Source organism: Neophocaena asiaeorientalis, unplaced genomic scaffold (assembly GCF_003031525.2).
Source record: "Neophocaena asiaeorientalis asiaeorientalis breed wild unplaced genomic scaffold, Neophocaena_asiaeorientalis_V1.1 scaffold155, whole genome shotgun sequence".
Lineage (NCBI taxonomy): Eukaryota > Metazoa > Chordata > Mammalia > Artiodactyla > Phocoenidae > Neophocaena > Neophocaena asiaeorientalis.
Window position 1 is genome coordinate 5,301,634 of NW_020173040.1, and position 26,802 is coordinate 5,328,435.

General features: G+C 51.5%; 1 protein-coding gene across 4 annotated transcripts in view; it reads left to right on the forward strand.

The window, feature by feature from the left end:
• Nucleotides 1–35: 35 nt before the first annotated feature.
• Nucleotides 36–26,802, forward strand: part of FAH (fumarylacetoacetate hydrolase) — a 35,472-nt gene continuing 8,705 nt past the window's right edge. The window contains exons 1-12 of one of the 4 annotated variants that reach the window (XM_024742802.1): nucleotides 36–239; nucleotides 4,517–4,627; nucleotides 5,946–6,067; nucleotides 6,556–6,605; nucleotides 6,967–7,057; nucleotides 14,220–14,317; nucleotides 14,406–14,458; nucleotides 19,045–19,144; nucleotides 19,896–20,026; nucleotides 21,842–21,917; nucleotides 24,063–24,109; nucleotides 26,423–26,524. In XM_024742802.1, the coding sequence (XP_024598570.1) occupies nucleotides 159–239; nucleotides 4,517–4,627; nucleotides 5,946–6,067; nucleotides 6,556–6,605; nucleotides 6,967–7,057; nucleotides 14,220–14,317; nucleotides 14,406–14,458; nucleotides 19,045–19,144; nucleotides 19,896–20,026; nucleotides 21,842–21,917; nucleotides 24,063–24,109; nucleotides 26,423–26,524 (1,062 nt within the window). In that variant the 5' untranslated portion in view covers nucleotides 36–158. Of the gene's footprint in view, nucleotides 240–938; nucleotides 1,011–4,516; nucleotides 4,628–5,945; nucleotides 6,068–6,555; nucleotides 6,606–6,966; nucleotides 7,058–14,219; nucleotides 14,318–14,405; nucleotides 14,459–19,044; nucleotides 19,145–19,895; nucleotides 20,027–21,841; nucleotides 21,918–24,062; nucleotides 24,110–26,422; nucleotides 26,525–26,802 lie in introns of those variants that run through there. The other 3 variants (XM_024742803.1, XM_024742804.1, XM_024742805.1) reach the window with 3 other exon arrangements.

The window sequence follows — 26,802 nt, forward strand, 5'->3', positions numbered from 1 at the left end:
GGGCCGGGTCCTACCGTGTCACAGCGTCAGCTCTGGAGGGACGGGCCTGAAGGGGCGGAGCCCGCAGGGGGCGCGACCCTGCCTGACCACCTCTGCGAATCCAGTCCTGCTAGCCGCGCGCAGCTCGCAGCCCGCCACCCTGCTCCGTGCCCACCAGCATGTCTTTCGTCCCAGTGGCCGAGGATTCCGACTTCCCCATCCACAACCTGCCCTACGGCGTCTTCTCCACCAAAGGCAACGTGAGCTGCAGTGCTCGGCTTCCGGGCACGGGGAGGGAGGGCTTCCCCTCCGCCCGGGACCCCCACGCCACCTTCCTGATCCGCCCCTGGCCTCAGCCCAGCCCTGCCACCTCCGCCAGCACCCGACGGAGCAGAACATCGGGCCCGTTGTTTCCCTGCTAGACGCCTGTCGCGAAGACCGCCGGTGTCATTTGGGGCCTAACGAGCGGTGCCTTGCATTCTCCTCCCTGGGGAGTGCGATGGGAGGTGGGGTGGAGGCAAGGGCCTTTTTTCTTTGGAGGGGCCGATCATGGATTGTACTTGTGGGTTCAGATCCCTCCTGGTAACTTTCTAGATGTGCAAGTTATTGAAATTCTCAGCCTCAGTTTCTGCAGGTTTGTGTGAGAATTAAACGCAGAATGAAACGATACATATGAGTCTCCCTTTCAGGTAGGCAGAGCAAGTTCTCTTATTATTACAGAGGAGTTGAAGCACAGTTATACTGCCTACTCCGAAGTCATTTGGCTTTGTCGTCTTCCCCCAAGGCACCACGTTGTAACCGGTTGTTTTCTCCCAGGTTAGCCTCTAACCCTAGAACTCGGGAAATATTAACTGACCCGGTATTTTCAGTAGCTCGGAGGGATGAGCGCCTTTGCTGGCGGTAGAGGCCTGGGATCTAAGAGGTTACGTTTCTTTACTTCCAGCTGGACTTCTTTCAGCTCCCTGGGCTCCCTGGCATTCCCTTGCTGATCAGAAGAAGCCCTTTTGGGCAGAGAAATGAAATATCACTTAGTAAGTGTAGTCTGATTGGCAGAAAGAAATCTTTGAAAACTGGGGGTTTATCAACAAAGATATAAGAAGGTCCCTGGGTGGGGAAAGCAGATTCCCCTGGATTTATTCATGGTATTTTGGGCTTAGCTTTCTGCTCCCAGCTTTAAAGGTAAACTCCTGATTCATAGAAGCCCAGAATCTGCTCGCGCCCAAGTGTTCGGGAACCGTTTGCTAAATGGAGTTCCTGTCAGTTAGCCCCTTCCTGGAAACTGGGTTCCCTGCCCCCATGGCAAAAATGCCTAGGTCTAGAAGATTCAACATGTGGTTTCACAACTGCCTGGCCTGGCCAGTTAGTTGTTGCAAGGATGCAAAAAGGTAACACTCAGTTCCCTGGAGGGCAGCAAATACAAATAAGATGCATGTTAAACCTTAACCTGTGTTAGCCAAGTGCACTCTGCTGGCGAGCCCTTCCCTGCACTCCGCTGACACTTTGTCCTCAGCTGTGTGTCCTCAACCTTTACTCCACAAATCCATTAGGCAGAAACCTTTGGGTGGGGGGTGCTCTGACTTGCTCTCCCATAAGATTCTGGAATGAACGCCCCTCAGGGTATGGCTAGTGGCTTTCAGACTCCATGCCCCAGCTGTTCCACATTAGAATGTGCAAGGACAGCCACTAGGGAGGTTTACTGCCCTCTGAAAAGAGTGCTGGGGGTTGGGAGTGCAGAAGGCTGAGGGCCTTCAAGTGGAACAGACTGTGTCTGAAGCTATGGCCGCAGGCACTGGGCATTCCAAAGGTGGTGGCTGCCTCTCCAGGCTGACCTAGTCGCCGAGACACAGCCTCCCACTCCTCCATGCCAGTGGCCAGCCGTGCATAATTTGGGTGGAACAATAGTGAATTAATCCGGCTTTCATTTTAGTCATTCTTTTATTCAGTGAATGCTTATGAACCCCAATTCTGGGCCAGATTCTGGGCTGGGAGTTGGGGATCAAAGGCACACGGGACACCCTTCCTCCATCTTGGGTTGCTCATGAACTAGTAGAGCAGACCCTGGCTCTCTCTGTGAAGACAGGGACCGTGGCTTCTGAGAAACAGACGCTGCAGTAATCTGGAGCTGACGGCCAAGGTGTTCAAGTCCCCATGATTCCGGCCCTGCCTCTGCCTCCAGACCCTCTGCTCTCTAGCCACACTGGCCGCCTTTCAGTTTCTGAAGTATTCTTTTTTTTTTTTTTTTTAATATTTATTTATTTACTTTGGCTGCGCTGGGTCTTAGTTGCAGCGCTGGGGATCTTTTAGTTGCAGCAAACTCTTAGTTGCAGCATGTGGAATCTAGTTCCTCAACCAGGGATTGAACCCAGGCCCCCTGCATTGGAGGCGCAGAGTCTTAACTGCTGGACCACCACGGAAGTCCCAGTTTCTGGAACTTTCTAAGAGCAGTTTCCTGCCTCAGGACCTTTGCACGTACTGTTCTTTCTATCTGGAATACTCTTTTTTTCCTACTCTATGTATGCCTGATTTCTTCTCACTCTTCTGGGCCCAGCTTAAATGTCACCTCCTCAGAGAGAGCTGTCCCCTAAGCACCCTCACTGAACTCCAGCCACAGTTATCGTCTGTCACCTCACCGTGTGCCTCCTTTTGCTTCTGGAGGGTGGGAACCATGTCTCTCCTCTATCGTCAGTGTACTGCTGGGATGAAGTAGACGCTCCATAAATTTTTTTGTCTGAGTGAATGTCTGTCCTGTGTCTGGTCTGGCGATAAGAGATTTACAGATGTTAATTAATTGAATTCTCACTACAAACTTGCTGTTGTGCTACTGTCCCCATTTTACAGATGAGGAAACTGAGGCTCAGAGAGGCTAAGAGTCCTGCTCCAGGTCTCACAGCCAGTAAGAGGCAGATTTGGGGTTGCACCCCACAGCTGTGAGCTCCCAAACCCCATGCTTTCCCCTCTGTCAAGCTGGGAGGTGGGTAAAGATTTCCTTTGGACAACATTCTATCGGATATGACCAAATGTTATAAAGCGGAGGCAATGCACACGCATTGTCGTAAAGTTAGACATAGGATATCTCTTACTAATTTGTCTCCCTCAGGTTATACATGGGAACCTGAGGCCCTCAGAGGACCAAGGACTTGTCCAAAGTGATAAGATGGTGAATGACAGAGTAGGCAGGACCCCAGGGATCAGGAGTCTAACACTGAAGAAAATAACTCCCAACAGTTAAAGTAGAGGGACTCACTGTCTCAGGTCCTCACGTCTAGGTCTAGAAGATTCAACATGTGGTTTCACAATTGCCAGGGTTTGGAACACAAGGGCAGCTTCTTGCCATTGCTTGCAGCCGAGGAGGCAGGCAGCCACACTGTGATTAGGTCTCTGATGTTGCTCAGTGGCCTCGGTTCCTTCCTGCAGCCTGGTGTGGGGGCCAGGGTCAGAGAAGTGGCCCAGGGGTCTGCCTGTATATCCCTTAAGTGGGCAGCCGCTGGGGTCCAGGTGGCCCAGCTCATTGCCCAGGGAGATGAGGCCCAGGGAGCTGGGAATGAGGACCACCCTCTCCAGGCAGCTTCCTCATGAGCAGGGTCTGCCCGGGGCCTCAGGGCCAGGTGAGGGTGTGGCTCCGGTCTACCCCTGTGCACGGAGGGATAGCCATCTTCTCTCAGCCCCCTGAAATGAGCAGCCACTGGAGATAAGGCCAGCCAGTAGCCCCACCTCTAAACTCCCTGGAGCTGAAATGGCAAAGCTGGTGGTTCAGGAGAGCTGGAAGCTCAGCTCGGGACAGAGCTTTAGGAGGTAGAGTCTGCAGACATGCTCTCAAGTTCCTTGTTGATGAGCAAATTTCAGGGCCATGTGGACAAAGGTCAGGCTTTGCCAAATATTTGCGATATTGTCACACTCAGGCCTGAAGCTGGGATTTGATGGTGCAGAAAGGAACTTTTCCTGCATGCTCTGAGCAGTCGGCTTCATGCTCCCTGGTGACCCGAGCTCTGCTCTGTTTGAGCCATAACAGAGCTCATTAGTCCAAGCCCCTGGCCCTCAGCACTGTGCCTGGGACATGCTCTGCTGTGCAGAGGAATTGCCCCCAAGGGAAGGCCTAGGTTAAACCTGAGAAATAATGCAGTTGCCCGGTGAGGTGGTGAGCTCTTCATCACTAAAGGCATTTAAGCAACACCTGAGGAGCTTTGCTGGGGACTTTGCCTGGATAAGGGGCTTGGACTAGGCCTCTTTCAACTTACCCACTCCAAGGGGTGTTTGATTTATTTTCCATTCAGGAAACACAGATTCTTTTCCCTTCTTGTCCTAGAGGCAGGCATGGCACCAGGTTCTTCCGGGACAGAGATCACAGGGTCAATTTCAGCCCTTTGAGAGGCAAAGGGAGCTGGGGTACGGTGCTAAGGATCCAGTTCCTCAGTCCCTCTCCACAGAGGGCCATGTAAAGACAAGAGCCATGGGCTTGTAAATAGACAGACTTGCTGGGTAAGTGAGCCAAGCCCGGCTGAGGCTTTGCCCAGTGCTGACCATGCCACCTTCCTCCCAGCCAAGACCAAGGATCGGCGTGGCGATTGGTGACCAGATCCTAGACCTCAGTGTCATTAAGCACCTCTTCACTGGGCCTGTCCTCTCCCAACACCAGGATGTCTTTGATCAGGTAGGACATTGTGACATGGCTTGTCCTGGATCTCAGTGGCCTTTGTTGCAAATGCCACTAAGAAAATGCCCTTTGCCTTACGTTTCTGATAGAGGTAGTGCCTTGAGGGCTCAGAGATTTTACTCGGGTAAGGTTGGGGGGTGGCTGTGAGACAGACAGGCTGGCAGGAGGTAGCCTTGGGACAGCGCAGGGTGGGTTCCTAGGTGAGAAGAGTGTCAGTCCCGGGCTTCCCTAATGGCACAGTGGTTGAGAGTCCGCCTGCCGATGCAGGGGACAGGGGTTCGTGCCCCGGTCCGGGAAGATCCCACATGCCGCGGAGCGGCTGGGCCCGTGAGCCATGGCCACTGAGCCTGCGCGTCCGGAAAAAAGAGTGTCAGTCCCTCCACAGTCCTAGGCCCTCCCCAGTTGTCTCTGAGATGATGCTCTCCAATAACTGGTTCATTTCCTCATTTTAAGCTGGTTGAGTCTCTGCTTGTTCCAGGCCGGTGCTGGGCCCTCCGAGGGAGGGAGCCATGAGCCCTGCCCTCCAGGTTTGATTCCAGCCTGGGAAGAATGGACAGCTTGCCCCAAGTGCCCTCTGTGTTGCCACCACTTTAGGAGTCAGCCTGAAGGATACGTACATGAGTGATGGATGTGAATTTACTTCCCTGTAAATGGTCCAGTGCTTTGGTGTGCATCCTCCCTCCCGTTCCATGGAAGGAAGATGATATATATTGAGTACCTCCTATGTGTCAGGAGTTTTACACACATCTCTTGTTCAATTCTCAGGACGACCCTCTCGCATAGGAATGGAATCCTTATTAGATGGATGAGGGTCTAATCTGAAACGGGACACAATTCTCCCAGGTCACATGGCTATAAGGGCTGGAGCTGGGGTTGGAACTCTGGCCTTGAGAATCCACAAGTGCTTTTTCTGCTACACTTCACTGGCTCAGAAACCTCTTCTTAACTTATGTGAAGGGGATTGGTGTAGACTGCAGTACCCCTGCAGACCGGAGGCCCCTCCTGGAGGAACGCAGCCATTTTCACTGCAGGCGGGGCCAAGCTTAACCAGGCAGCTGTCCCAGATAGGAGCCCCCAGGCTTTGCCAGTTGCAAGTCCATGAGGGGATGAAGCCCCATCAGGAAAGATGACACATCTCCCCAGCTCGATGAACAGATGACAGAACTAGGAACCAAAGTCCTGAGAGTTGGAATGAACTGGGATAAGTGACAGGGGACCCAGAAAGCTGGCCAGGCTCTCTCCTGTCAGTAGGAGGGGTAGCACAAGGGGCTTTCCCATGTGTGATCTTCTTTCTTCCTCCGCATCTTGGTCCTAGCCAGCTCTCAACAGCTTCATGGGCCTGGGTCAGGCTGCCTGGAAGGAGGCAAGGGGATTGTTGCAGAACCTGCTGTCCGCCAGCCAAGCCAGGCTCAGAGATGACACGGAGCTTCGGAAGCGGTGAGGAGCCCATGGACCGTGGTGGGTGGGGAGGAGGGGACCTGGCTTGTCGGAAGAGGACGGTGTGGTCGTCAGGGACATTCTGAGTCACGGGTTGGCTGCCTTGGCCTCATCCAGCCCCGACCTGGCCTGCATTTTGGTGAGAGGGCTCTGGGCCGACTGGGATTACCTCTCTGCCTGGACTGGGGTGTCCAGGCCATGCCTGGCCCACCGGCCCACTCCCCTGTTCACTCAGCCATTCCTCTTCAGCATCATTTGTGTCCTTGTCTGGTTTCCAAACAAGGGGTAATATAGCCCATTGCCTAGAGTGGAACATAGAAGCGGGGGAGAGGCAACTTGTCTTTAGTGGGTGGATGCCCATCCTGGGGTGGCCCCAGGCCAGTCTGGAAGTGCTCGCTGAAGATTGTGAGCAGGACTTGGGCCATGATCTAGGCTGAGCCTGTGAATGACCAAAGCTCGACCTTGAAGCCCCTTGTTCTGTGTTTCAGTGCATTCACCTCCCAGGCTTCCGCCACAATGCATCTTCCGGCCACCATAGGTGAGTCCAGTCTCTTTACCAGGACGCACACGGAGCAGCTGGCTGCTCAGGGGCAGGCATAGCTTGAGCAAAGGCCTGACGAGCCGAGCCCGCGGGTGGGAGGGGTGTCCGCCACTCTTTTGCAAATTCCATTGTCTGTTTCAGGAAGTCTCGGCTCCTTGTTTCTTTTTCGTTTCTCAACTGGGAGTTCTCAGAACGAATTTTTAGTGAGGCGAATTTGTGTCGCATGTCGGGCATGCTCTCCCGGCCCCTTCCGCCCACCCCTCCTTGTTCTCCCGCTCCGACCCCGCCTCGGAACTGGCCCTTCTCCGACCTGCGGAATCCAGGTCACTGACGGCATCTCCCGACCTTTCCCCCGCAGGCGACTACACGGACTTCTATTCCTCTCGGCACCACGCCACCAATGTCGGAGTCATGTTCAGGGGCACAGAGAACCCGTTGATGCCCAATTGGTATGTTCTGGACCAGTGTGTGGCTAAATTCCAAGTCTGTCTTTACGTGCCCGGTAGCGTGTTGTCCCAGGAGCTGCCAAGTCCTCTCAGGTTAAGGAAACCCGGGAGGAAAGCTAACAATGACCATGATGTCACCACTTCTGGAAACAGTGGCCTCAGACTCTGGTCCTCCTCTCCCTTCAGCCCTGGACCTGCTGTGGGATCATGGGGACTTCCCTTAAGCTCTTTGATCTAGAGAACACGGGTTGGAATTAGATCCTGACTCACTAACATCCTTCCAGATCCTTTTGTTTGTAAGCTGTGAATTACGGTTTTATTGGCAAGTCTTCCATGCCAACATTCTCCATACTTAGACTCTTCTGATGGAGGAGACTCCTCAAGTGTGCCCAGTGCTGTGTTTTCTCAAAGAGTGGTCAGCTCGAAACGGGGGCTGCATTTATTTATTTGATTCTCAGAGGGGTTCTTTGGGGTCGCCAAGGCTATGACTGACACCCCCATTTCACAGGAAGGGAAACAGAGAAGGAGCAACTTGCCTGAGGACAAACAGGGCCAAAGGCTGTCTCCTAACACCCAGGTCAAGGCCATTGCCGGAGCCTAGAACGCAGAGCCAAGATCCTTGCCCTTTGCTGTGTGTTGTCCTCTAGATGTGACGGTTATTCAGAGCACAGTGGCAGGCACACGCCCCAGGCCGAGTGCCCTGGGCCACACACAGTCACTGGGGTGGACAGAGACCTTCCCCTCTTCTAATGGGTGTTTCAGATAAGCTGTACCAGAAGGGGCTGCGTCTGTCAGAACCAAGAGGAAGAAGGGGGAAGAGAGTGGGTTACGACCCAGAGAAGTTAAGCAACCAGGCCAAGGTTGCAGAACAAGGCCAGGGTGCATCTAGGACTGCAGGAGGCCAATGAGTCAAGACTCTGGCCCTGTGCATGGTCCAGGCCAAGTGGGGGAGTCCCAGCCCATTTCCTTCTGCAGGGTAAGAGCACACAGGCTTTCTCTCTCAATGTTTGATGCAAAGTAGTTGGCGGCTGTGCCTTTTTTACTTTATGCATATATCCTTTATTATAAAGGTAATATATGCTTGTTGTAATTAACCGAAACAGAAAATACATAAAGTAAAAATTTCAAATGTGCATACCATTGGACACACAGTCTTACTTTCATGCATCTATCCTACAGAAATAATGTTTGTATTCAAGGGCAAAGATGTTTACCAGCAATCTTTCTAAGGACCCAAAGCTGGAAGCAATCTGAATGGTTATTGGTGGAGGACTAGTTGAAAAATCATGGTCTTTTCACAATATGAAATGTTTTGTAGCTGTCGAAAGAAAGATTTAGGATCAAAAGTCATGTGCATGATATACATATATATTTTCTAAAATAGATTTTATCTATTTATTTATTTATTTTTGGCTGCGTTGGGTCTTTGTTGCTCCGCGCGGGCTTTCTCTAGTTGCGGAGAGCGGGGGCCACTCTTCGTTGCGGTGCACGGGCTTCTCATTGCAGTGGCTTCTCTTGTCGCGGAGCTCAGGCTCTAGGTGCGCAGGCTTCAGTAGTTGTGGCTCGCGGGCTCTAGAGCACAGGCTCAGTAGTTGTAGCTCACGGGCTTAGTTGCTCTGCTGCTTGTGGGATCTTCCCGGACCAGGGCTGAAACCCATGTCCCCTGCATTGGCAGGTGGATTCTTAACCACTGCGCCACCAGGGAAGCCCCACTTTCATGATATATGAAGTGAAGGTATTGTGTAAAGTGAGTTCTCATTTTTATAAAAAGACAAAGAAAAATATATGTACATTCATACTGTATTAGTTTCTTGTGGTGGCTATAACCAATTACCACAAACTCGGTAGCTTAAAGCAACACAGATATATTCTCTCACAGTTCTGGAAGTCAGAAGTTTGAAGTCAGCTTCACTAGGCCAAAGTTAAGGTGTCGGCAAGGCTGGTTCCTCTAGGAGGCTCTAGGGGAAGAATCCATTTCCTTGTCTTTTTCAGCTTCCGGAGGCTGCCCACGTTCCTTGGCTTGGGACCCCTGCCTCAGATAACTCCACCCTCTTGGTTCTGTTACCCACCAGGGTTCTTGGCCTTCCCCAAGCAGTAGACATTGACTAGAGGCCAGACAAGAAATTCAGGCAAGGCTTTATTGGGCCCCTGCTGCAGCGGGGGTGGGGGGAGCGAGAACAAACAACAGGTTCCCTTGCTTGCTTGCTCCCCGAGGGGGGGCAAGCTTGTTCCTTATATGGGGTGAGGGTAGGGGTGTGTCCAGGGGTCAGGCCGGAGGGATGGTTTAGGTGTTTTGCCCACCCCTTAGGTGGTGTTGTGTGCAGGGGGCATGCGCAGTACCCTGCTTTTGCTCCCGACCCCCTGTTTTTGCTCCAGGCTCTTCAAAAGTGGCCGTTGGGATTTTTTTGGTTTCTTTGTACCTTTTGGGTCCAGAATTTGCCCCAACTGTGCATGCATACAGTGTCTTAGTATTTTGTTGCTCATGGAGATGTGTCCATGTGCAAGGATTGCGGCACTGCAGCAAAGGGTCCCAGGTCCCATCCTGTCTCAGTTCCATCTGCAATTGTCCTAATTCCTTCTTTGACCTTCTTGCCTCCCCTTTATAAGGACCCTCATGATTACATTTAAGGACCACCTGGATGATTCAGAATAATCTCTACCATCTCAAGATTATTGACTTAATCACATCTGCAAGTCTCCTTTGCTATAGAAAGTAACATCTATAGGTTCCAGGGAATAGGACCTGAATATCTTTTTTGTTTTATGGGCCGTGCCTCATGACTTACGGGAGCTTAGTTCCCCGACCAGGTATCAAACCCACTCCCCCTGCATTGGAAGCATGGAGTCTTAACCACTAGACCATGAGGGAAGTCCCAGGACCTTGGTATCTTTTGAGAGGCTATTATTGAGCCTCACACACACACATGCACACTCATACATGTACACACATATACCTAAACACATATCTACACATAGACACACACTTGTACACACACACACACACACACACACACACATATGCACACATTTGCATAGACTGCTATGAGCGTAGAGAAAGGTCCAGAATAATAGATTCCAGACCAACTTTACTTCCTTCAGGGGAGTGGCTGGATGGGGAGAGCTGACTAACTTCTGTGCTGTTTGAATCATTACATGTAATGTAATTGCACACCGTTGTATTTTATAACTTAAGCCAATAAGGGGAGCAAAGGGGGAGAAGAGGGAAACCCCCAGCCCACTCCCCAGAGGCCATTACTCTGAATGCTGGCTGGCCCATCGCCTTCACCTCTCCAGGTTACGGGTATGCACACACACACACGGACACGCACGGCCACATACACGTTTCATTTCTTTAGTTAACAAAACGAGACCATGCTGACTGACATTTGTGTTTTTCACTTTAATATGTCATTGACATTGCTCCGTGTAAATAAACTTAAATCTAACTCAGTCTTTACGAAAATGGATTATTTTTGATTAAGTAATATAAGGCAAATGCATGGTAAATTGCCGTTTATCTAACAAGATGCGAAAAATACTAGACAGTGGTAAAAGTGTATAGAAATATCAAGGGACAGTAAATTCCAGGTGGTGGCCCCTCTGGGGTGGGGTCAGGAGGGGTGGGAAGCAGAGGGAAGGGACTGGGAGGGCTACAAAGGGGGTGTTATTATTATTTTTTGATGTTTTTGGCCACGCGGCACATGGGATCTTAAGTTCCCAGACCAGGGGTCTAACCCATGCCCCCTGCAGTGGAAGCACGGAGTCTTAACCACTGAACCGCCAGGGAGGTCCTTATGAAGGGGGCGTTTTTAATTGGCTTAGAAAGCCTGTTGGTGCTCTGTGGTTATTTGTCTTATTATATCTTTTTGTATATCATAAATATTGCAAAATACATTTTCAAACATTTAAAAAACTAAAAGCTACAAAAAATCATCAATGCATGTACATAGTCCGGAATTCCAAAGGAATTTATGGGTAAACAGTGGGAACAAAGCAAGATTCTCCCACCCTGTCCTTCATCCTCCTTCCTTTCTCTGAAGGCAAAACCGTTATCAGCTGCTTAGAGATTCTTTCACAGATACTCTTCTACACAGTCAGTGCTCTCTTATTAATTTGAAAGACTGTTTTGTGCTGAATAGAAATTAACCCTTGGTTGTAATGCGGTGCAACTCTTTTCTCCCAATGTGGCATCTTTTTACTTTATTTTCTGTCTTTTTTGATGCAGAAATTTTACCTTTCTATAAAGTCAAACATGTCAATCATTTCCTTCACGGCATTTACTTTCTTTTTTTTTTTTTTCGGTACGCGGGCCTCTCACTGTTGTGGCCTCTCCCGTTGCGGAGCACAGGCTCCGGACGCTCAGGCTCAGCGGCCATGGCTCACGGGCCCAGCCGCTCCGCGGCATGTGGGATTTTCCCGGACTGGGGCACGAACCCGTGTCCCCTGCATCGGCAGGCAGACTCTCAACCACTGCACCACCAGGGAAGCCCGGCATTTACTTTTATGTCGTGCTCAGACTTTCTCCACCTCAGGAATTTGAAGATTTGGGGAGTATTTTTTCCTAGGACTTCTTAGAGCCTTACTCTGCATAAATTCTGATCTATAATCCACTGGGGATTTCCTTTTGTGTCTGATGTGAGGTGTGGGTCTGTATTCGTTTCCCGGACTGCTGTAACAAACTTCCATACGCTGGGTGGCTTAAAACCACAGAAATTTATTATCTCGCAGTTCTGAAGGCCGCAGGTCTGGAATCTAGGTTTTGGCAGGGCCTCACTCCCTCTGGAGGCTCCAGGGGACAGGCCATCTCCCTGCTTGTCCAGCTCTGGTGGCTGCAGGCCATCCTTCCTGGGCAGCATCACTGCAGACTCTGCCTCTGTCTACACAGGGCCTTCGTCTCTTCTCTGTTTCCTCTTGTGTGCCTCTTATAAGGACACTTGTCACTGGATCTAGGGCCCACCTGGCTAATCCAGGATGACGTCATCTCAAGATCCTTAACTTAAACCCTTTTTCCAAATAAGGTCGAGTTCGCATTTTCTAGGGGTCAGGACGTAGACATACTTCCCGGGAACCATATTCTACCCATTACAGGATCTAACTTATCTTGTTATGCAAAAACGTTTTTCACTTTTTGTGTATTATGTTCTTTGTTTTAACCAACTTGTTCAGTCGGTCTGTTCCTAGCAGTACCGTACCATACCGTAAATCACCTTATGATGGTGTTTGGATGCTTGGGAGTTCTTTCCCCTTTCATTTCCTCTCCCATATTTCTGTCTTATAAACAGAGCTCTTGACAGTGTTCCTGTGCTCTGGATGGCTCTCCCGCTCTGAGCTTTATGATCTAGTCCCCGGGTCCCATTGTAGTAGGTAGGGAGGGGGCTACAGGGGAAGCAGCAGAACTTTGTGGTCGGAGAGACCCAGGTTTGGATTCCAATGGCAGCACTTCACACGGGGTCACCTCGGCCAAGCCTTGGACGCTCCTGAGCCTGAGTTTGCTCGGCGCTGTCCCGTTACGCCTACCGTGCAGGGCTGTTGTGAGGAGGGCGTGAAAAGGGAAACAACAGGAAAGCACCCGTGTGATGCTGCGTGTTCTCAGCGCAGAGTACGTACACGGTAACCATTTCAGTTATTCTGCGTGTATTTGCATCAACACCATATTGATGCCGGAGACAAGGATGGGAGGAAATCATACTTTTCCCCACTGTTTAAGTACCTTTTGCTTTTTTGAGAAATGTCAATTGCATATAACATAAAATTTACGTCTTAAGCATTTTTAAGTGCACAGTTCAGTGGCATCAGTACATTCATATTGCTGTGCACCCATCACCACCATCCGTCCCCACAAGTTTTTCATCTTTTCAGACTGAATCTCTGGACCCATTAAAGAATAACTCCCTGTTTCCACCCGCCGCCCCGCCAGCCCCTGGCCACCACCATTCTACTTTCTGTCTCTATGAATTTGACTCCTCTAAGTACCTCATGTAAGTGGAATCAGGCAGTATTTGTTCTTTGGTGTCTGGCTCATTTCACTAGCACAGTGTCCTCAAGCTTCGCCCGTGGTGTAGCCTGTGTCATTATTTCCATCCCTTTTAATGCTGAGCAATATTCCATTGTATGTATAGACCTCATTCTTGCTTATCTGTTTATCTATTGCTGGACACTTGGGAGTACCTTTCGATATTTGAGCCATGTATATATGCTGACTCCCTTTCTTTTTTTAAAAAAACTTTTTCTTTTATATTGGAGTATAGCCGATTAACAATGTTGTGATAGGGACTTCCCTGGTGGCGCAGTGGTTAAGAATCCGCCTGCCAGTGCAGGGGACATGGGTTCGATCCCTGGTCGGGGAAGATCCCACATGCTGGGGAACAACTAAGCCCGTGCGCCACCACTACTGAGCCCGTGTGCCACAACTACTGAAGCCCACGCGCCTAGAGCCTGTGCTCCACACCAAGAGAAGCCACCGCAGTGAGAAGCTCGCGCACCGCAACGAAGAATAGCCCCCGCTCGCCGCAACTAGAGAAAGCCCGCGCGCAGCAACAAAGACCGAATGCAGCCAATAAATAAATGAATTTTAAAAAACCAAAAAAACCCCAATATTGTGATAGTTTCAGGTGTGCAGCAAAGCGACTCAGCCGTACATATCCATGTATCCATTCTCCCCCAGACTCCCCTCCCATCCAGGCTGCCACTTAACATTGAGCAGAGTTCCCTGTGCTATTATACAGTAGGTCCTTGTTGGTTATCCATTTTAAAGCTCTCTTTTTCTCATCCACTTTTTTTTTTAAATATTTATGTATTTATTTGGTTGCACTGGGTCTTAGTTGCTGCAGGTGGGCTCCTTAGTTGCGGCACATGGGCTCCTTGTTTGCAGCACATGGACTCCTTAGTTGTGGCATGGAACTCTTAGTTGCAGCATGCATGTGGGATCTAGGTCCCTGACCAGGGATCAAACCTGGGCCCCCTGCATTGGGAGTGCAGAGTCTTAACCACTGCATCACTAGGGGAGCCAGCCCCTGGTTATCCATTTTAAATATGGCAGTGTATACATGTTGATCCCAAACTCCCTGACTATTCCTTCTCCCTTTCATTTTTAATTTGAAAACATTTTGAAATTTACTTTGCAAGTGTAACAGCATTGATGCTTTCTCTCTCCTTCCTTCCTCAGGCTGCACTTACCAGTGGGCTACCACGGCCGTGCTTCCTCCATCGTGGTGTCTGGCACCCCAATCCGCAGGCCCAAGGGACAGATGAGACCCGATGACTGTAAGTACCCTGCCGTGTTCCGCTCTGTGTCCCCACACCCTGAGTTCCCTGCCTGGCACTCACTAGCCTCTTTCTGGTATGATTCCAGCTAAGCCTCCTGTGTATGGTGCCTGCAAACTCTTGGACTTCGAGTTGGAAACAGTAAGCCATGTCTTGATGTTTCATTGGCGTAGGGTCTGTATATACACTAGGGCAGGAGAGCTCCCTGGGATGGCCGCCCTGGACGACAGGCCATTCCCCCATCTCAGCCACGTTAATGGCAGTCCTGGGTCCCCACTTGGCCATCGGAAGTACTGTCCATCCTCATTATTCACTGATTCCGTATTTGAAAATTCACCTACTCACTAACAGTTCATTCGTAACCTCCAAGTCAATACTAGCGGGAGCTTTTGGGGGTCACCTGAGGGCATGCACAGGGTGGCAAAAAATTTGAGTCTCCCGATGTGCGTGTCCCCATCTGAGGTTGAACAAGGCCCGGCTCTGCCTTCGTGTCTCAGCTCTCGTACTGCAAACAAGTGTCCTTTTTACTGTCTATCCAGTGCCACGTTGTTTTCCATTTTTGTGCTTTTCGTTGAGGTGCTAGCTGCCAAGCACAAGAAAGTTGTGATGTGCACCCTTTTGAAAACGTGTGTGCTAGACAAGCTGCCCTGGGGCCTGATAGTGCCTGTGCCTTGAGTTCATGTTCATGAATCAACCACATACAGGCAGACCTTGTCTTACTGCACTTCACAGATATTGCGTTTTTACAAATTGAATGTTCGTGGCAACCCTGCATCGAGCAAAGTCTGCTGGTGCCATTTTTCCAACAGCGTTTGCTCGCTTTGTGTCTCTGTGTCACATTTTGGTAATTCTCATAATATTTCTTTTCTTTTCTTTTTTTAAATAAATGTATTTTATTTATTTATTTTTGGCTGCGTTGGGTCTTCGTTGCTGTGCACGGGCTTTCTCTAGTTGCGGCGAACGGGGGCTACTCTTCGTTGTGGTGCGCGGGCTTCGCATTGCGGTGGCTTCTCTCGTTGCAGGGCATGGGCTCTAGGCGCGTGGCTTCAGTTGTTGTGGCACATGGGCTCAGTAGTTGTGGCTCTCTGGATGTAGAGCGCAGGCTCAGTAGTTGTGGCACACTGGCTTAGTTGCTCCACGGCATGTAGGATCGTCCCAGATCGAACCCATGTCCCTTGCACTGGCAGGCAGATTCTTAACCACTGTGCCACCGGGGAAGTCCCTCTTTTTTTAAAAAAATTAATTAATTAATTAATTAAGTTTTGGCCGTGTTGGGTCTTTGTTACCAGGCACCAGCTCTCTCTAGTTGTGGTGAAGGTGGGCTGCTCGTCATTGTGGTGCGCGGGCTTCTCACTGCGGTGTCTTCTCTTGTTGTGGAGCACGGGCTCTAGGCACACGGGCTTCAACAGTTGTGGCACACAGGCTCAGTAGTTGTGGCACACGGGCTTAGTTGCTCCACGGCATGTGGGATCTTCCTGGACCAGGGCTCGAACCCATGTCCCCTGCGTTGACAGGCGGATTCTTAATCACTGCATCATCAGGGAAGTCCCCTTTCGTAATATTTCAAACTTTTTTGGGTTTTTTTGGCCATGCCAGGCAGCATGTGGGATCTCAGTTCCCCAACCAGGGATCAAACCCATGCCCCGCTGCAGTGGAAACACGGAGTCTTAACCACTGGACTTCCAGGGAAGTCCCAATATTTCAAACTTTTTCATCATTATTGTATTCGTTATGGTGATCTGTGATCGGTGATCATTGATGTCACTACTATGACTTACTGAAGGCTCAGATGATGGTTAGCATTTTTTAGCCATAGATTATTTTTCAATTAAGATATGTACATTGATGGTTTAGACCTAATGCTAGTGCACACTTAATAGACTATAACTTTTTTATTTTTTGGAGTTTCAGTTGATTTTTGAATTGTTTTTCTAAAGTTCCTTTTTTTTAACTTTTTATTTTATATTGGAGTATAGTTGATTAACAATGCTGTGATAGTTTTAGGTGTACGGCAAAGTGATTCAGTTATACATATACATGTATCTATTCTTTTTCAAATTCTTTTCCCATTTAGGTTGTTACAGAATATTGAGCAGAGTTCCCTGTGCTATACAGTAGGTCGTTGTTGGTTATCCATTTTACATATAGCAGTGTGTACATGTCAATCCCAAACTCCCTGACTATCCCTCCCCCCAGCCCCCAACCTTCCCTCCTGGTAACCGTAAATTCGTTCTCTAAGTCTGTGAGTCTGTTTCTGTTTTGTTAATAAGTTCATTTGTATCATTTCTTTTTAGATTGTGCATATAAGCGATTTCATACGACATTTCTCTCTCTCCCTGACTTTACTCAGTATGACAATCTCTAGGTCCATCCATGTTGCTGCCAGTGGCATTATTTCATAAACATAACTAACTTTTATAAACACTGGGAAACCAAAAAAAATTCGTGTGACTCGCTTTATTGAGATCTTCGCTTAATTGTGGTCTGGCAGCAACCTGAAATATGACCAAGGTAGTCCTGTATATGAAACCAGCTGTCCTTAAACAGAAGCACACACAAAGCAAGGTTATATGCTGATTTGTAGATGTGAATGTTGTGACCAGAGGCTGGCAGGAACTTAGCCCCGTATTTCCCCTAGAAGCGATATACCTGTATTCGCTAACTCGGTGTTTCTAATGACTTTATAGAATATAATTATTACCAATAACAAGAATCAACTACATCAGCCCCATTGCACTTGTGGCTGGACCTGCACAACCTCAGACCTGTGGTTATTTCAGGGCTGTGCATTTTTAAAAATTAAACTTATTTTGAGATCATTGTACACTCACGTGCAGGCGTAAGAAACAGTACCGAGAGCTCCAGGATCCTTCACACACTCTACCCCGGTGTAACATCCTGCACAGCAAGATTGCCATCTCACAGCCAGATGTCGACATCAATCCAGTTGGTTCCCTCACCCCTAAGGACACTTCGTGCTGCAGGGCTGTGCATTCTGAGAGGGACACTGAATTCCAGGAAGCCCCCAAGGTCAAGGGACCCGGAAAGAGATGGGAAGGAAGAGCTGAACTGGAGGGGAGTGTCCCGGGACACCGGCAGTGTCTTCAGTCTTTGCCGGGTCATGGGATGCTGGGTAGCGGAGCCAGGCCGGGGCAGGGAGGTGCGGGCAGGCTGTGGAGGGGGCTTCTCAAAGTCAGCACTCAGGGCTTCAGGTGATGCGCAGAGTGTCTCCTCATGCAGGTGAGGGAAGTGGCTGCGGAGTGCGCTGGTAGGGCTGGGGGCGTGGGAATCTAGGTTGATTGGAGGCAGGCTGGACCTCCCTGTAGTTCCAGCCCTGCCTTGTGATTTCTTTAGATTCTGTCCAGAGGAGGGGAACAGGTGGGCACTAATCCCCTAGTCCCAGCAGGGCGTTACCGGCCAGCCCTCCGCCCCCTGATGCCTTTGTGAGGCTGCCCCGTGAACCCTAAGAGGAGGTCTCCCAACCCAGATCCCCCAGAGCAGGGTCCCCCGGTTGGGGGGCAGGGTCTTCTCTCTGGGGGAACGGAGGACTCTGCAGACAGATGCTTCACCTGTGTTGGTTCAGCAGTGAGAACAAACAACAGTTTCCCTTGCTTGCTCCCCGAGCTGGGGTGGGGGGGCGAGCTTGTTCCTTATCTGGGGTGAGGGTAGGGGTGTGTCCAGGGGTCGGGCCGGAGGGTTGTCTTAGGTGGTCTGCCCACCCCTAGGTGGTGTTGTGTGCAGGGGGCATGCGCAGTACCATGCTTTTGTTCCCAACACCAGTTTTGCTCCCAGCTCTTCAGAAATGGCACTTGGGTTTTTTGATCTTTTGTATCTTTTTGTCCATAATTTGCCCCACCTGTGCATGCACCCAGTTATTTTTAGTCCTGTATAGTTTCTTTGCATTTTGTTGCTCAAGGAGAGGTTCGTCCAGGTGCAAGCACTGCAGCAAAGGGTCCCAGGTAGAGGAAAAATAGAAAGTCATTGTGTGGAGAAACAGTGACAGGTAGGGAGCACAGATAATCTTGACGATGGTGGTAAGATTCTCTATAAGATGGCATCTCTTTTTTTTTTTTTTTTTAGAATCTTGACAAAAATTTGCAACATTTAAACACTGTCACAGAATGAATATAACTGCAGCCTAGGTCCTGCAAATGTCATAGCTGATTTTGTGTGCTTTTGAGTTATCTTCTCAATTTCCCCCCCCCAATGATGTCTACGTATTCTCTTGTTTCCTGGACGTTGTGCTGGTGATAATTTCCTCTGAGACGGTGGGTGATGGGTTGGGGTGTGGGGTACGCCCCGGCAGGCTCTCTTTGCTGCATATCACAGAGGCCTTCTGATTTTTTGTGACACGAATACAAACCCTGATATTTTCGTTTTTCACAAGCCTGGTGTAGCTGTCAAATCTTAAAATGCAGAGCACGGTATCGGGTGAAGGGGAAAGGGCAGAGGTGTGGGGTGGGCTAAAGGAGGGAAAGGGGTCTGCCTTGGTGATCAGGGGCTGTGAGTGGGGGCCCTGGGTGGACACTCGCACGCAGCTGCTCACCATGTCCCCGGGGTAGCCGCCTATCTACTCAGGTGCTGGTCATGGCATAGAAACTGTGGATTCGTACACAACGGTCCAGGTCCCTAGCTGGGGTTTGGAAATGCCTGACCTTTACCCTCCAGGCAAGTGACCTGGGGCAGCAGGTCAGAGCCAGATTCTCATCAACTTTTCCCCTTGGCAGGCTTTCTTTGTAGGCCCTGGGAACAAATTTGGAGAGCCGATCCCCATTTCTAAGGCCCACGAGCACATTTTTGGAATGGTCCTTATGAACGACTGGAGTGGTAATACGGGATGTCGGGCATTCTGGTGTTGAGTTTCCTGCGCGCACTCTGCTCCGGGTGAAGGCTGGGTATTTGGGAAGCCGTGGATGGTCTCCTGGGTCTGATGCCGGTCAAAGTGGCTGAGAGCACAGGCTTGGGTATCAAACAGACTTCTCAGCTCTGAGCTCTTGGCCAGTTACTTCACCTCTCTGAGCTCCAGTTTTCTTGTAAGTTGAACAGGGCTGATGTCACAGCTAGTATGTTTGAGCAATTTTGTGCCAGGCCCAGGGCTGATTACGTCACATGGACTCTCCTGTCAGGTCCCTACGAGACACTGATAATATTACTACTCCTGTTTTACACGGGTGAGGAATGAGGCACAAGGACGGCTTCAGCTGGTTGCTGAGCTAAGATTTCAAACACAGCAGCCCAGTTTCTGAGCCCATCTCAGCCCCTCTACCATTTGTAGGAGGACCGTGGTGCTGTGAATCTCAGCAAGTGTTGCCTCCCAGTATGAGGATGAGCTTCCAGCCCCTTCATGGGGAAGTATCCTGCCTGCCCTCTGGTCATCCTTCTCTTTGCTGCAGCTTGGCACGGTGACCTCAGAGGACCTCTGTCCTTGGTCCTGGGGCAGCCAGCCTGGTTGGGGCCAGAGCACGGGGGTGGGGGAGGGCTGTGCTGAGTGTCTGTGCTCCTTGGTCAAGGGAAGGGGGGAGCCTTGCCGCGGGGCCCGGTCAGCCTTTGTAAGCCCTGCTCGGCCCTTCTTCTGTAGCTCGAGACATTCAGAAGTGGGAGTACGTCCCTCTTGGGCCGTTCCTCGGGAAGAGTTTTGGAACCACCATCTCTCCGTGGGTGGTGCCCATGGATGCCCTCATGCCCTTTGCTGTGCCCAACCAGGAGCAGGTAAGCACGCCCTCTGCAAGAAGTCCAGGCCCCTCTGCCTCCAAGGCTGTTTGCCCAGCAGGCATGGAGAGGGTCTGGAGGATGCCCATGTGCTGGGGGTCCTGGTTATGGGGACCTCCAGGCAGGCGTGGCAGGAATCATTCTGCCTTGTGCTTTCCCTGCCCCCTGCACAGTTCTTGAGGAGGACATGGGATTTTGTAACCTTTAGAATCCTCTGAGGCCGGGAACTGGCCAGTTGGCAGGAAAAGGGGTCCCTTCCAGTATCACCACATTGCACAACTTTCCAGGTCAACAAGTTGTGTTCTGTGTGATGGCGCCCCCTGGAGCCCAACTGATAGAATGCAGCATGGGGTCAGACAGCAAGGCGTCTGTCCTGGCGCTGAACCTCGGCCTTGTGTTCCCTGAGCCTCCTGTCCCTGCACCACTGTCCAGGCCCATCTCACAATCCTAGCCCTCACTCCTCAGCCTGTCACAGTCTGGCCGCTGCTTCCACCCCATCAGCACCGGTGGTCTCACCAAAGTGCCCAGTGACCTTGGTCAGTGTGGGGACCTTGTGCCCTCTTCAGTGTGGACCTGTTGGTGGCCCCCTACTCTTCCTAGGCGCTCTCTCCCCCTGGCTTCTGGCATGTGACCTGTCCTGGTTCTCCTGTATCTCCTAGAGTCCTGTGATGCTCCAGCCGACTCCGTCCTCCACATGGGGGCAGCCCTAGCTGAGCTCTGAGCCTTGCCCTTCCCCGGGTCCCATTCCCCCTCGCCTTGCTCACACGTGGCTCCTGGACACCTCTCAGCCTTCCTGTCATCCCATGGAGCTGTGCTCCAACACTTGGAGTCTTTCCCCACAGACCGGTGCCTCGTGAAGCTCCTGTGCGACTCTCACCCTGTCCCCTTGCTCCCTCCTCTACCGCTCCTGCCACAGCATCTCCCTCCCCATCATTTTCAGTCTCCCAGACTTGTCTCTTCCGTCTTTGGTGAGTCCCGCCCTCCCAGGACCGCCTGGCCTGCCGCCACACCCCCTGCTCGTCCCCTCCAGGCTCCATCCCTGGTCCAGATCTCTGTTCACAGGCACTGCTGCACCCTCGCCAGAGACCTCTGGGCTCTGTCTCCCTTCATGCCAGCCCTTCCCAAATACCCTTTACGTGCAACCTTCACGACCCTTGCCACTTCTGAACAATTATTTATTAAATGCTTTTTCAGCTTCCATCTGAAAACTCTCATAATGTATTTAGGAAAGGAACTTTATGTCCCGATCTTCATTACTAGCCACCAAGTTAATCATAAAAAGAAACACATAACCATTAAAATAAAATCACCCCGCATTGTCTCATGGCCCACTAGTGATTCAGGTACATGTTGCTCTTTGGGAAAACACTGCTTTTGGCCAAAGTTCAGACCTTCTACCAAAGCTCTGGCTACCAAAGCTGCCTACGCACTGAATCCAGCAGTAGAAGGGCTGAGCGCCTCTGCTGGCCGCCCCTGCCTTCCGCCTTCCCTTTCTGTTGGCCTGGCCTCTCCCTGCAGGTCTGGCTTTGTTCCCGCATCTCTGGCCTTCCCACTGTCCGCTTCCCACGGTCCCCCTTCCCCAGCGCCCCCCTCCCTGGCTTTCTGGGTCCTCTGTCTACCTTTGACCTGCCGATGCCCCTCCCTCGGCTGCTTTTCCCAGAGTCCAGCACACATGACCACCCTCGCCCCCCAGTGTCCAGGGACACAGTGCTGGGTCCTGGAGAGGGGACACCCCTTCTCCCTCAGGTTCTCTCTGCCAGCTGCTCTGCTGGGCTGTGGGGCTCAGCCCCTCTGTGCTGTGCTCTGCCCTCACAGGACCCCAAGCCCCTGCCGTATCTCCGCCACGACCAGCCCTACACGTTCGACATCAACCTGTCTGTCACCCTGAAAGGTACTGTCGTGGGGTCGAAGGGTATGTCCAGCAGCTGGGTGGACCCCTGTGCCCAAGTGCCATTGCCCAGGTGGCTGCTGAGCTTCTGAAAGGGGGAGGTGATGGGGTGCCACCTGCTGCAGACTGGGAGACATGGGGGCTCTTGTAAAGGATGGGAAGGGACACGCTTGTGCTCATTGCGAGCCACACGGGGCCCGTGTGGCCTTAGCCCCATAGCACCGGGCTCTCAGCTGTTAGGGCCAGAGACCGTGGAGTCTGGGACCTTCACCCTCCACTTGAATCCCCTCTCCAGCCTCTCCAACCAAAGTCTGCCCAGCCTCTGCTCACACGCCACTGCCAACCCCTCACCCTTTAGTGGCATGTTTTGTCCAGTGCCCGTTTGAAAGCCTGTCCTCGTGGGCCTGGCTCTGTCCTCCGGGACCACACGGAGCCAGCACACCTAGCCCCCAGGTCCTGCTCTCGGTCAGCCCTGAGAGCCTCGCAGCAGGGCCTGCGTCCCCCTGAGGCTGCCCAGCTGGGCTGAGGTAACAGGCCAGTGGAGCAGTAGTAAGAGAGAGCTGGGCTCTGCAGGCCACGGCTGGGGTTCGAGTCTTGGTTCTGCCCCTGCCCAGCAGTGGGACTTTGGACAAGTTACTGAATCTGTCTGTGCCAGTTTGTCGTCTGAAAAGTGGGATAATAGTGGTATCGACTTCAAGGTGTAATTGTGAGCGGTAAGCAAGGTGATTCACATCAAGGTCTAGAACAGCACCTGCACCTGGGTAGAATCAGGTGTCATTTTCCGATCCTGATGGGGGCCCTTGGCGCTGGGAGAGGGCTCGTCTAGGGGCTGCACACAGACGTCCTGGGCCACACTCTGGCCAATCTCTTTTCTTCCTAGATCTCGCTCCTCTTTTTGTCCTGTTTACATACCCCAGGCTCTGCTGTGGCTCTGTCGCTGCAGCTTCCAGGGTCTCCATCCTTCACGGAGGTGATCCTGGCAGCAGGCTGTGTCCACCAGGAAGAGGAAGGAGCTGTCTCTCTCGGGAGGAGGTTGCTCCACACAAGAAAGGGCTCCTAGGAAGAGCCTCGTAGCCGCCAGAGCGCCCCGGAAAACTGTGCTGGTCCCACTCTTTCACGTTATCAATTGGGAAAGTGAGGCTCAGAGAGGAAGAGGGATTCACCGCAAGTCATTTAGCCGGCCGATGGAAAGGCTGAGACTACAGCCAAATGTCATAAGCTCTAGGCTGGTGTCCTCCTACCCACAAATGCCTCTTTGGAGGTCATTTCTCTCTTGTTTTCATCCTGACCATCTGGAAACATCCAGGGGAGTGCACTGTCAGAGAAAGGGACAAGATTATCAAGAAGTTGCAGTGCCCAGAGATGTAGAAAGACCTGGAAGAGGGAGGACCGGATGCAGGGATGGCTTCCAAGACCCTTCCCCACACCAGTCCTGAATGTGCAGTTCTGAGTTGGGGTCTGGGTGAAGCAGGCTTGGGGGACCCTGACCTTCCATGGGGCCGATGAGCACACCTGTTCTGTGCAGCCTCAGAAAGGAAGACAGGGCCAGGGGAGGAAGGCCAGTCCTTGGGGAGTAGAAGAGCTTTCTGATTATTAGCACGCTTCAGAAATGGTACAGCAATGGCCTGGTACCTTGTGTGTAGTAGGTGTGTAATTGTTTAATAAATATTGTTGAAATAGTAGCACATTATCCATCACGGGAGGAGTCTGGCAGGGGACAGATGGCCCCAGCTTGTCCAAAGGGCTCTGGGGCGGGGGGGTATGGCAAGTTGGTTTCAGTTTGTACAGTATCTCCAGTTGATGACCAGCTTCCAGGAGCATCATGTTAAGGGGGGTTCTGAGGCTGCATCTGATCTCAGAGGATACCAGTACTGTGATCAATTTGTGCTGTCTGCTGTGGGTGTGGGAGGAGGAAGTGGTGTCTTGTGTGCATCTCTTTGCCATCCGTGGACTAGATCCTCTCTGTGGACGCCTCCCAGCTCTGATATCATATGAGCTCATTGGTTCATGGACTCTTTAGGTAGAATCACATTAGACAATGGGAAGCTTAAACCACAAAACGATTCCCCCTACGAGGTGGGTCCCTCCCTCCTTGATGAATAGAATTAGGTCTCTTTGTCAATGTTACTTGTCTTGTCTACCCAACAGGAGAAGGAATGAACCAAGCAGCTACCATATGCAGGTCCAATTTTAAGGTAAGCTTTGAAGTTAGGCAAACTGCTTTTTGGAAGTGAGGGAGACCTTCCTTTCTGGGAGGACCAGGGGGATAGCATCCATTTTGGGCTATGATGATGGGTCAGAATGTGGGCCTAGAGCTTCCATGGCCCTTTTTCTTTCCAAAGAGGCCAGGAGGCCACAGAGGCCCCTCCAGACGGAGGCTGCATGGACATGGCCAGTGCTTTTCCTGGGGAATAATAGATATTCCTCTAAGGGGCTAGTCCCTGACTTCTGTCTTGCCAGGGCCTGGGTTGATCAGAGTGACGTATTTTTTTAAAGTGAACTTTTATTTGATGCATAACACATAGATATGAAAATGCACACATTATAAGTGTACAGCTCAATGAATTCTCACAAAACAACATCCCTGTGCAACCAGCACCCGGATCAAGAAACGGGAAACCTCCAGGACCTCAGCTGTCCCCTGGGGCCCCTTCCAGGCACATTACCCCTCTCCCCGTCGGGTGTAAACTTTCTCCTGACTTCGCTTACCCTCCATTCATTTTGTCTGTTTTTTTAATTTTATAAAAACAGAATCATATGGTATATACTCTTTTCTATCTGGCTTCTTCTTTTTTTTTTTTTTTTGCGGTACACTGGCCTCTCACTGTTGTGGCCCCTCCCGTTGCGGAGCACAGGCTCCGGAGGCGCAGGCTCAGCGGCCATGGCTCACGGGCACAGCCGCTCTGCGGCATGTGGGATCTTCCCGGACCGGGGCACGAACCCGTGTCCCCTGCATCGGCAGGCAGACTCTCAACCACTGCGCCACCAGGGAAGCCCTGGCTTCTTTTGTTTTAACATTATGTTTCTGAGATTCAACCATGTTGCAGTTTGCAGTGACAGTTCATGATTCTTAGCTGTTGTATCGTGTTCACAGTATAAATGTTCCACAATGGATTTTTCCATTCTACTCTTGATGGACATTTGGGTTGTTTCCATTTTTAGGGGGAGAGTTACTGTGAAAATTCTAGTCCAAGTCTTTTGGTGCGTGTATGTGCGCATGTCTGTTGGGTGGATATCCAGGAATGGAATTGCTGGGTCATAGAGGATATGTATCCATACTCAGCTGAGGGGTACATCCAAACACTTCTCCAAAGGGCTTGTTCCAATTTATACTCACACGTGCAGCATGTAAGCGTTTTGGCTGCTCCACATCCAAGTCAACACGTGATATCGCCGGCCTTTTCATTTCCGCCTTTCTGGGGGATTGTGATTTCTGTTTGCATCTCCCTAAAGACTGATGCAGGGCTTCCCTGGTGGCGCAGTGGTTGAGAGTCCGCCTGCCGATGCAGGGGACACGGGTTCGTGCCCCGGTCCGGGAGGATCCCACATGCCGCGGAGCGACTGGGCCCGTGAGCCATGGCCACTGAGCCTGCGCATCTGGAGCCTGTGCTCCGCAACGGGAGAGGCCACGGCAGTGAGAGGCCTGCCTACTGCAAAAAAAAAAAAAGACTGATGCAGCCGGGCACCTTGTTATATGCTTGTTGGCCATTTGAACATCCTCTGATTCAATGTATTCCTTTTTCCTCCAGTCTCCCTTCTAATTTAACTTTATTCTGGGCTCCTTAGGCTACTAAGAAGGAATATGGGGGCCTCCTTGAAGGGGTCTCTTGGGTAATAATCCATTTCTAAGATTTCCTCTGCCTGGAGGTATAGCTCCAGGAGTGGCAGATCTGAGAAGCTGTGACCTTGGAGAGGCACAGGCATGCCACCTCTGAGCTGCTCTGTGGGGGTGGGGGGGGGGGCGTGTGGTCCTCGGCCCGCCCCCACCAAGCCTGACCTCCTTCAATGCTCCTTCATTCCTCAGTCTGCTCTGAGGTTCTGTTTGAGTCGTTCAGCTCTGTTGCCCAGTGTCTGTTCCAAAGCCCAGGGTGGGAGAATGGAAAGGAGGTCTTTGCTCATGAGAAGCTTCTGCTATGACGAGGACCTAGACCTTGTCAACTTAGGACTCAGGGGTGATCGCAGGACAGGGTGGAATTATGGACAGATGAGCACATTGCAGATTGAGGGTCTGCGCAGTGAGGTCGGCTCCTCGGGGAGCGCTTCGTGGAGAAGGTGGGTTAGGGGAGGGCTGGAAGGGGCAGAGGAGCGGGGGCTGTCGCTGCTGAAGGGGTGGGGAGAGAGGCGGGGAGGGTCACAGGGTAGCTGCAGGAGGACAGCTTGTCCTTGCTCTGAGGGCCGGGAGAGAGCCCAGGGAAGGCCTCAGTGAGTGGCGCAGGCTGGCAGACTGCTCCAGGAGGCTGGGGGAAGCCCACCCTGCCCGTCCCCGCCTCTGTGTCCCTCGCCCGCAGTATATGTACTGGACGATGTTGCAGCAGCTCACCCACCACTCTGTCAATGGCTGCAACCTGCGGCCGGGGGACCTCTTGGCTTCTGGAACCATCAGCGGGCCGGTGAGTATCTGCTTGCCTTGGGGGCTGCCCTATTCCCCCTACAAACTGCAGGGCCCTCAGCTCTCCCTTGAGAAGGGATTCCAGCCCGAAGTAGGTGTGTCTTTCAACTCTGTCCTACTCAGAGCTTCATCCGTCTCTGGGTGCGGGAGGGGCTTCTATTTCAAGTTCAGAAGAGGCTGGTGTAGGGATGAGAGGCTGTGTGTACTGGGGGAGAGTGAGAGTGACACGGGGGCACACGCAGGAAGCCACTATAGTGTCTGGTTGTCACCACCTCACAG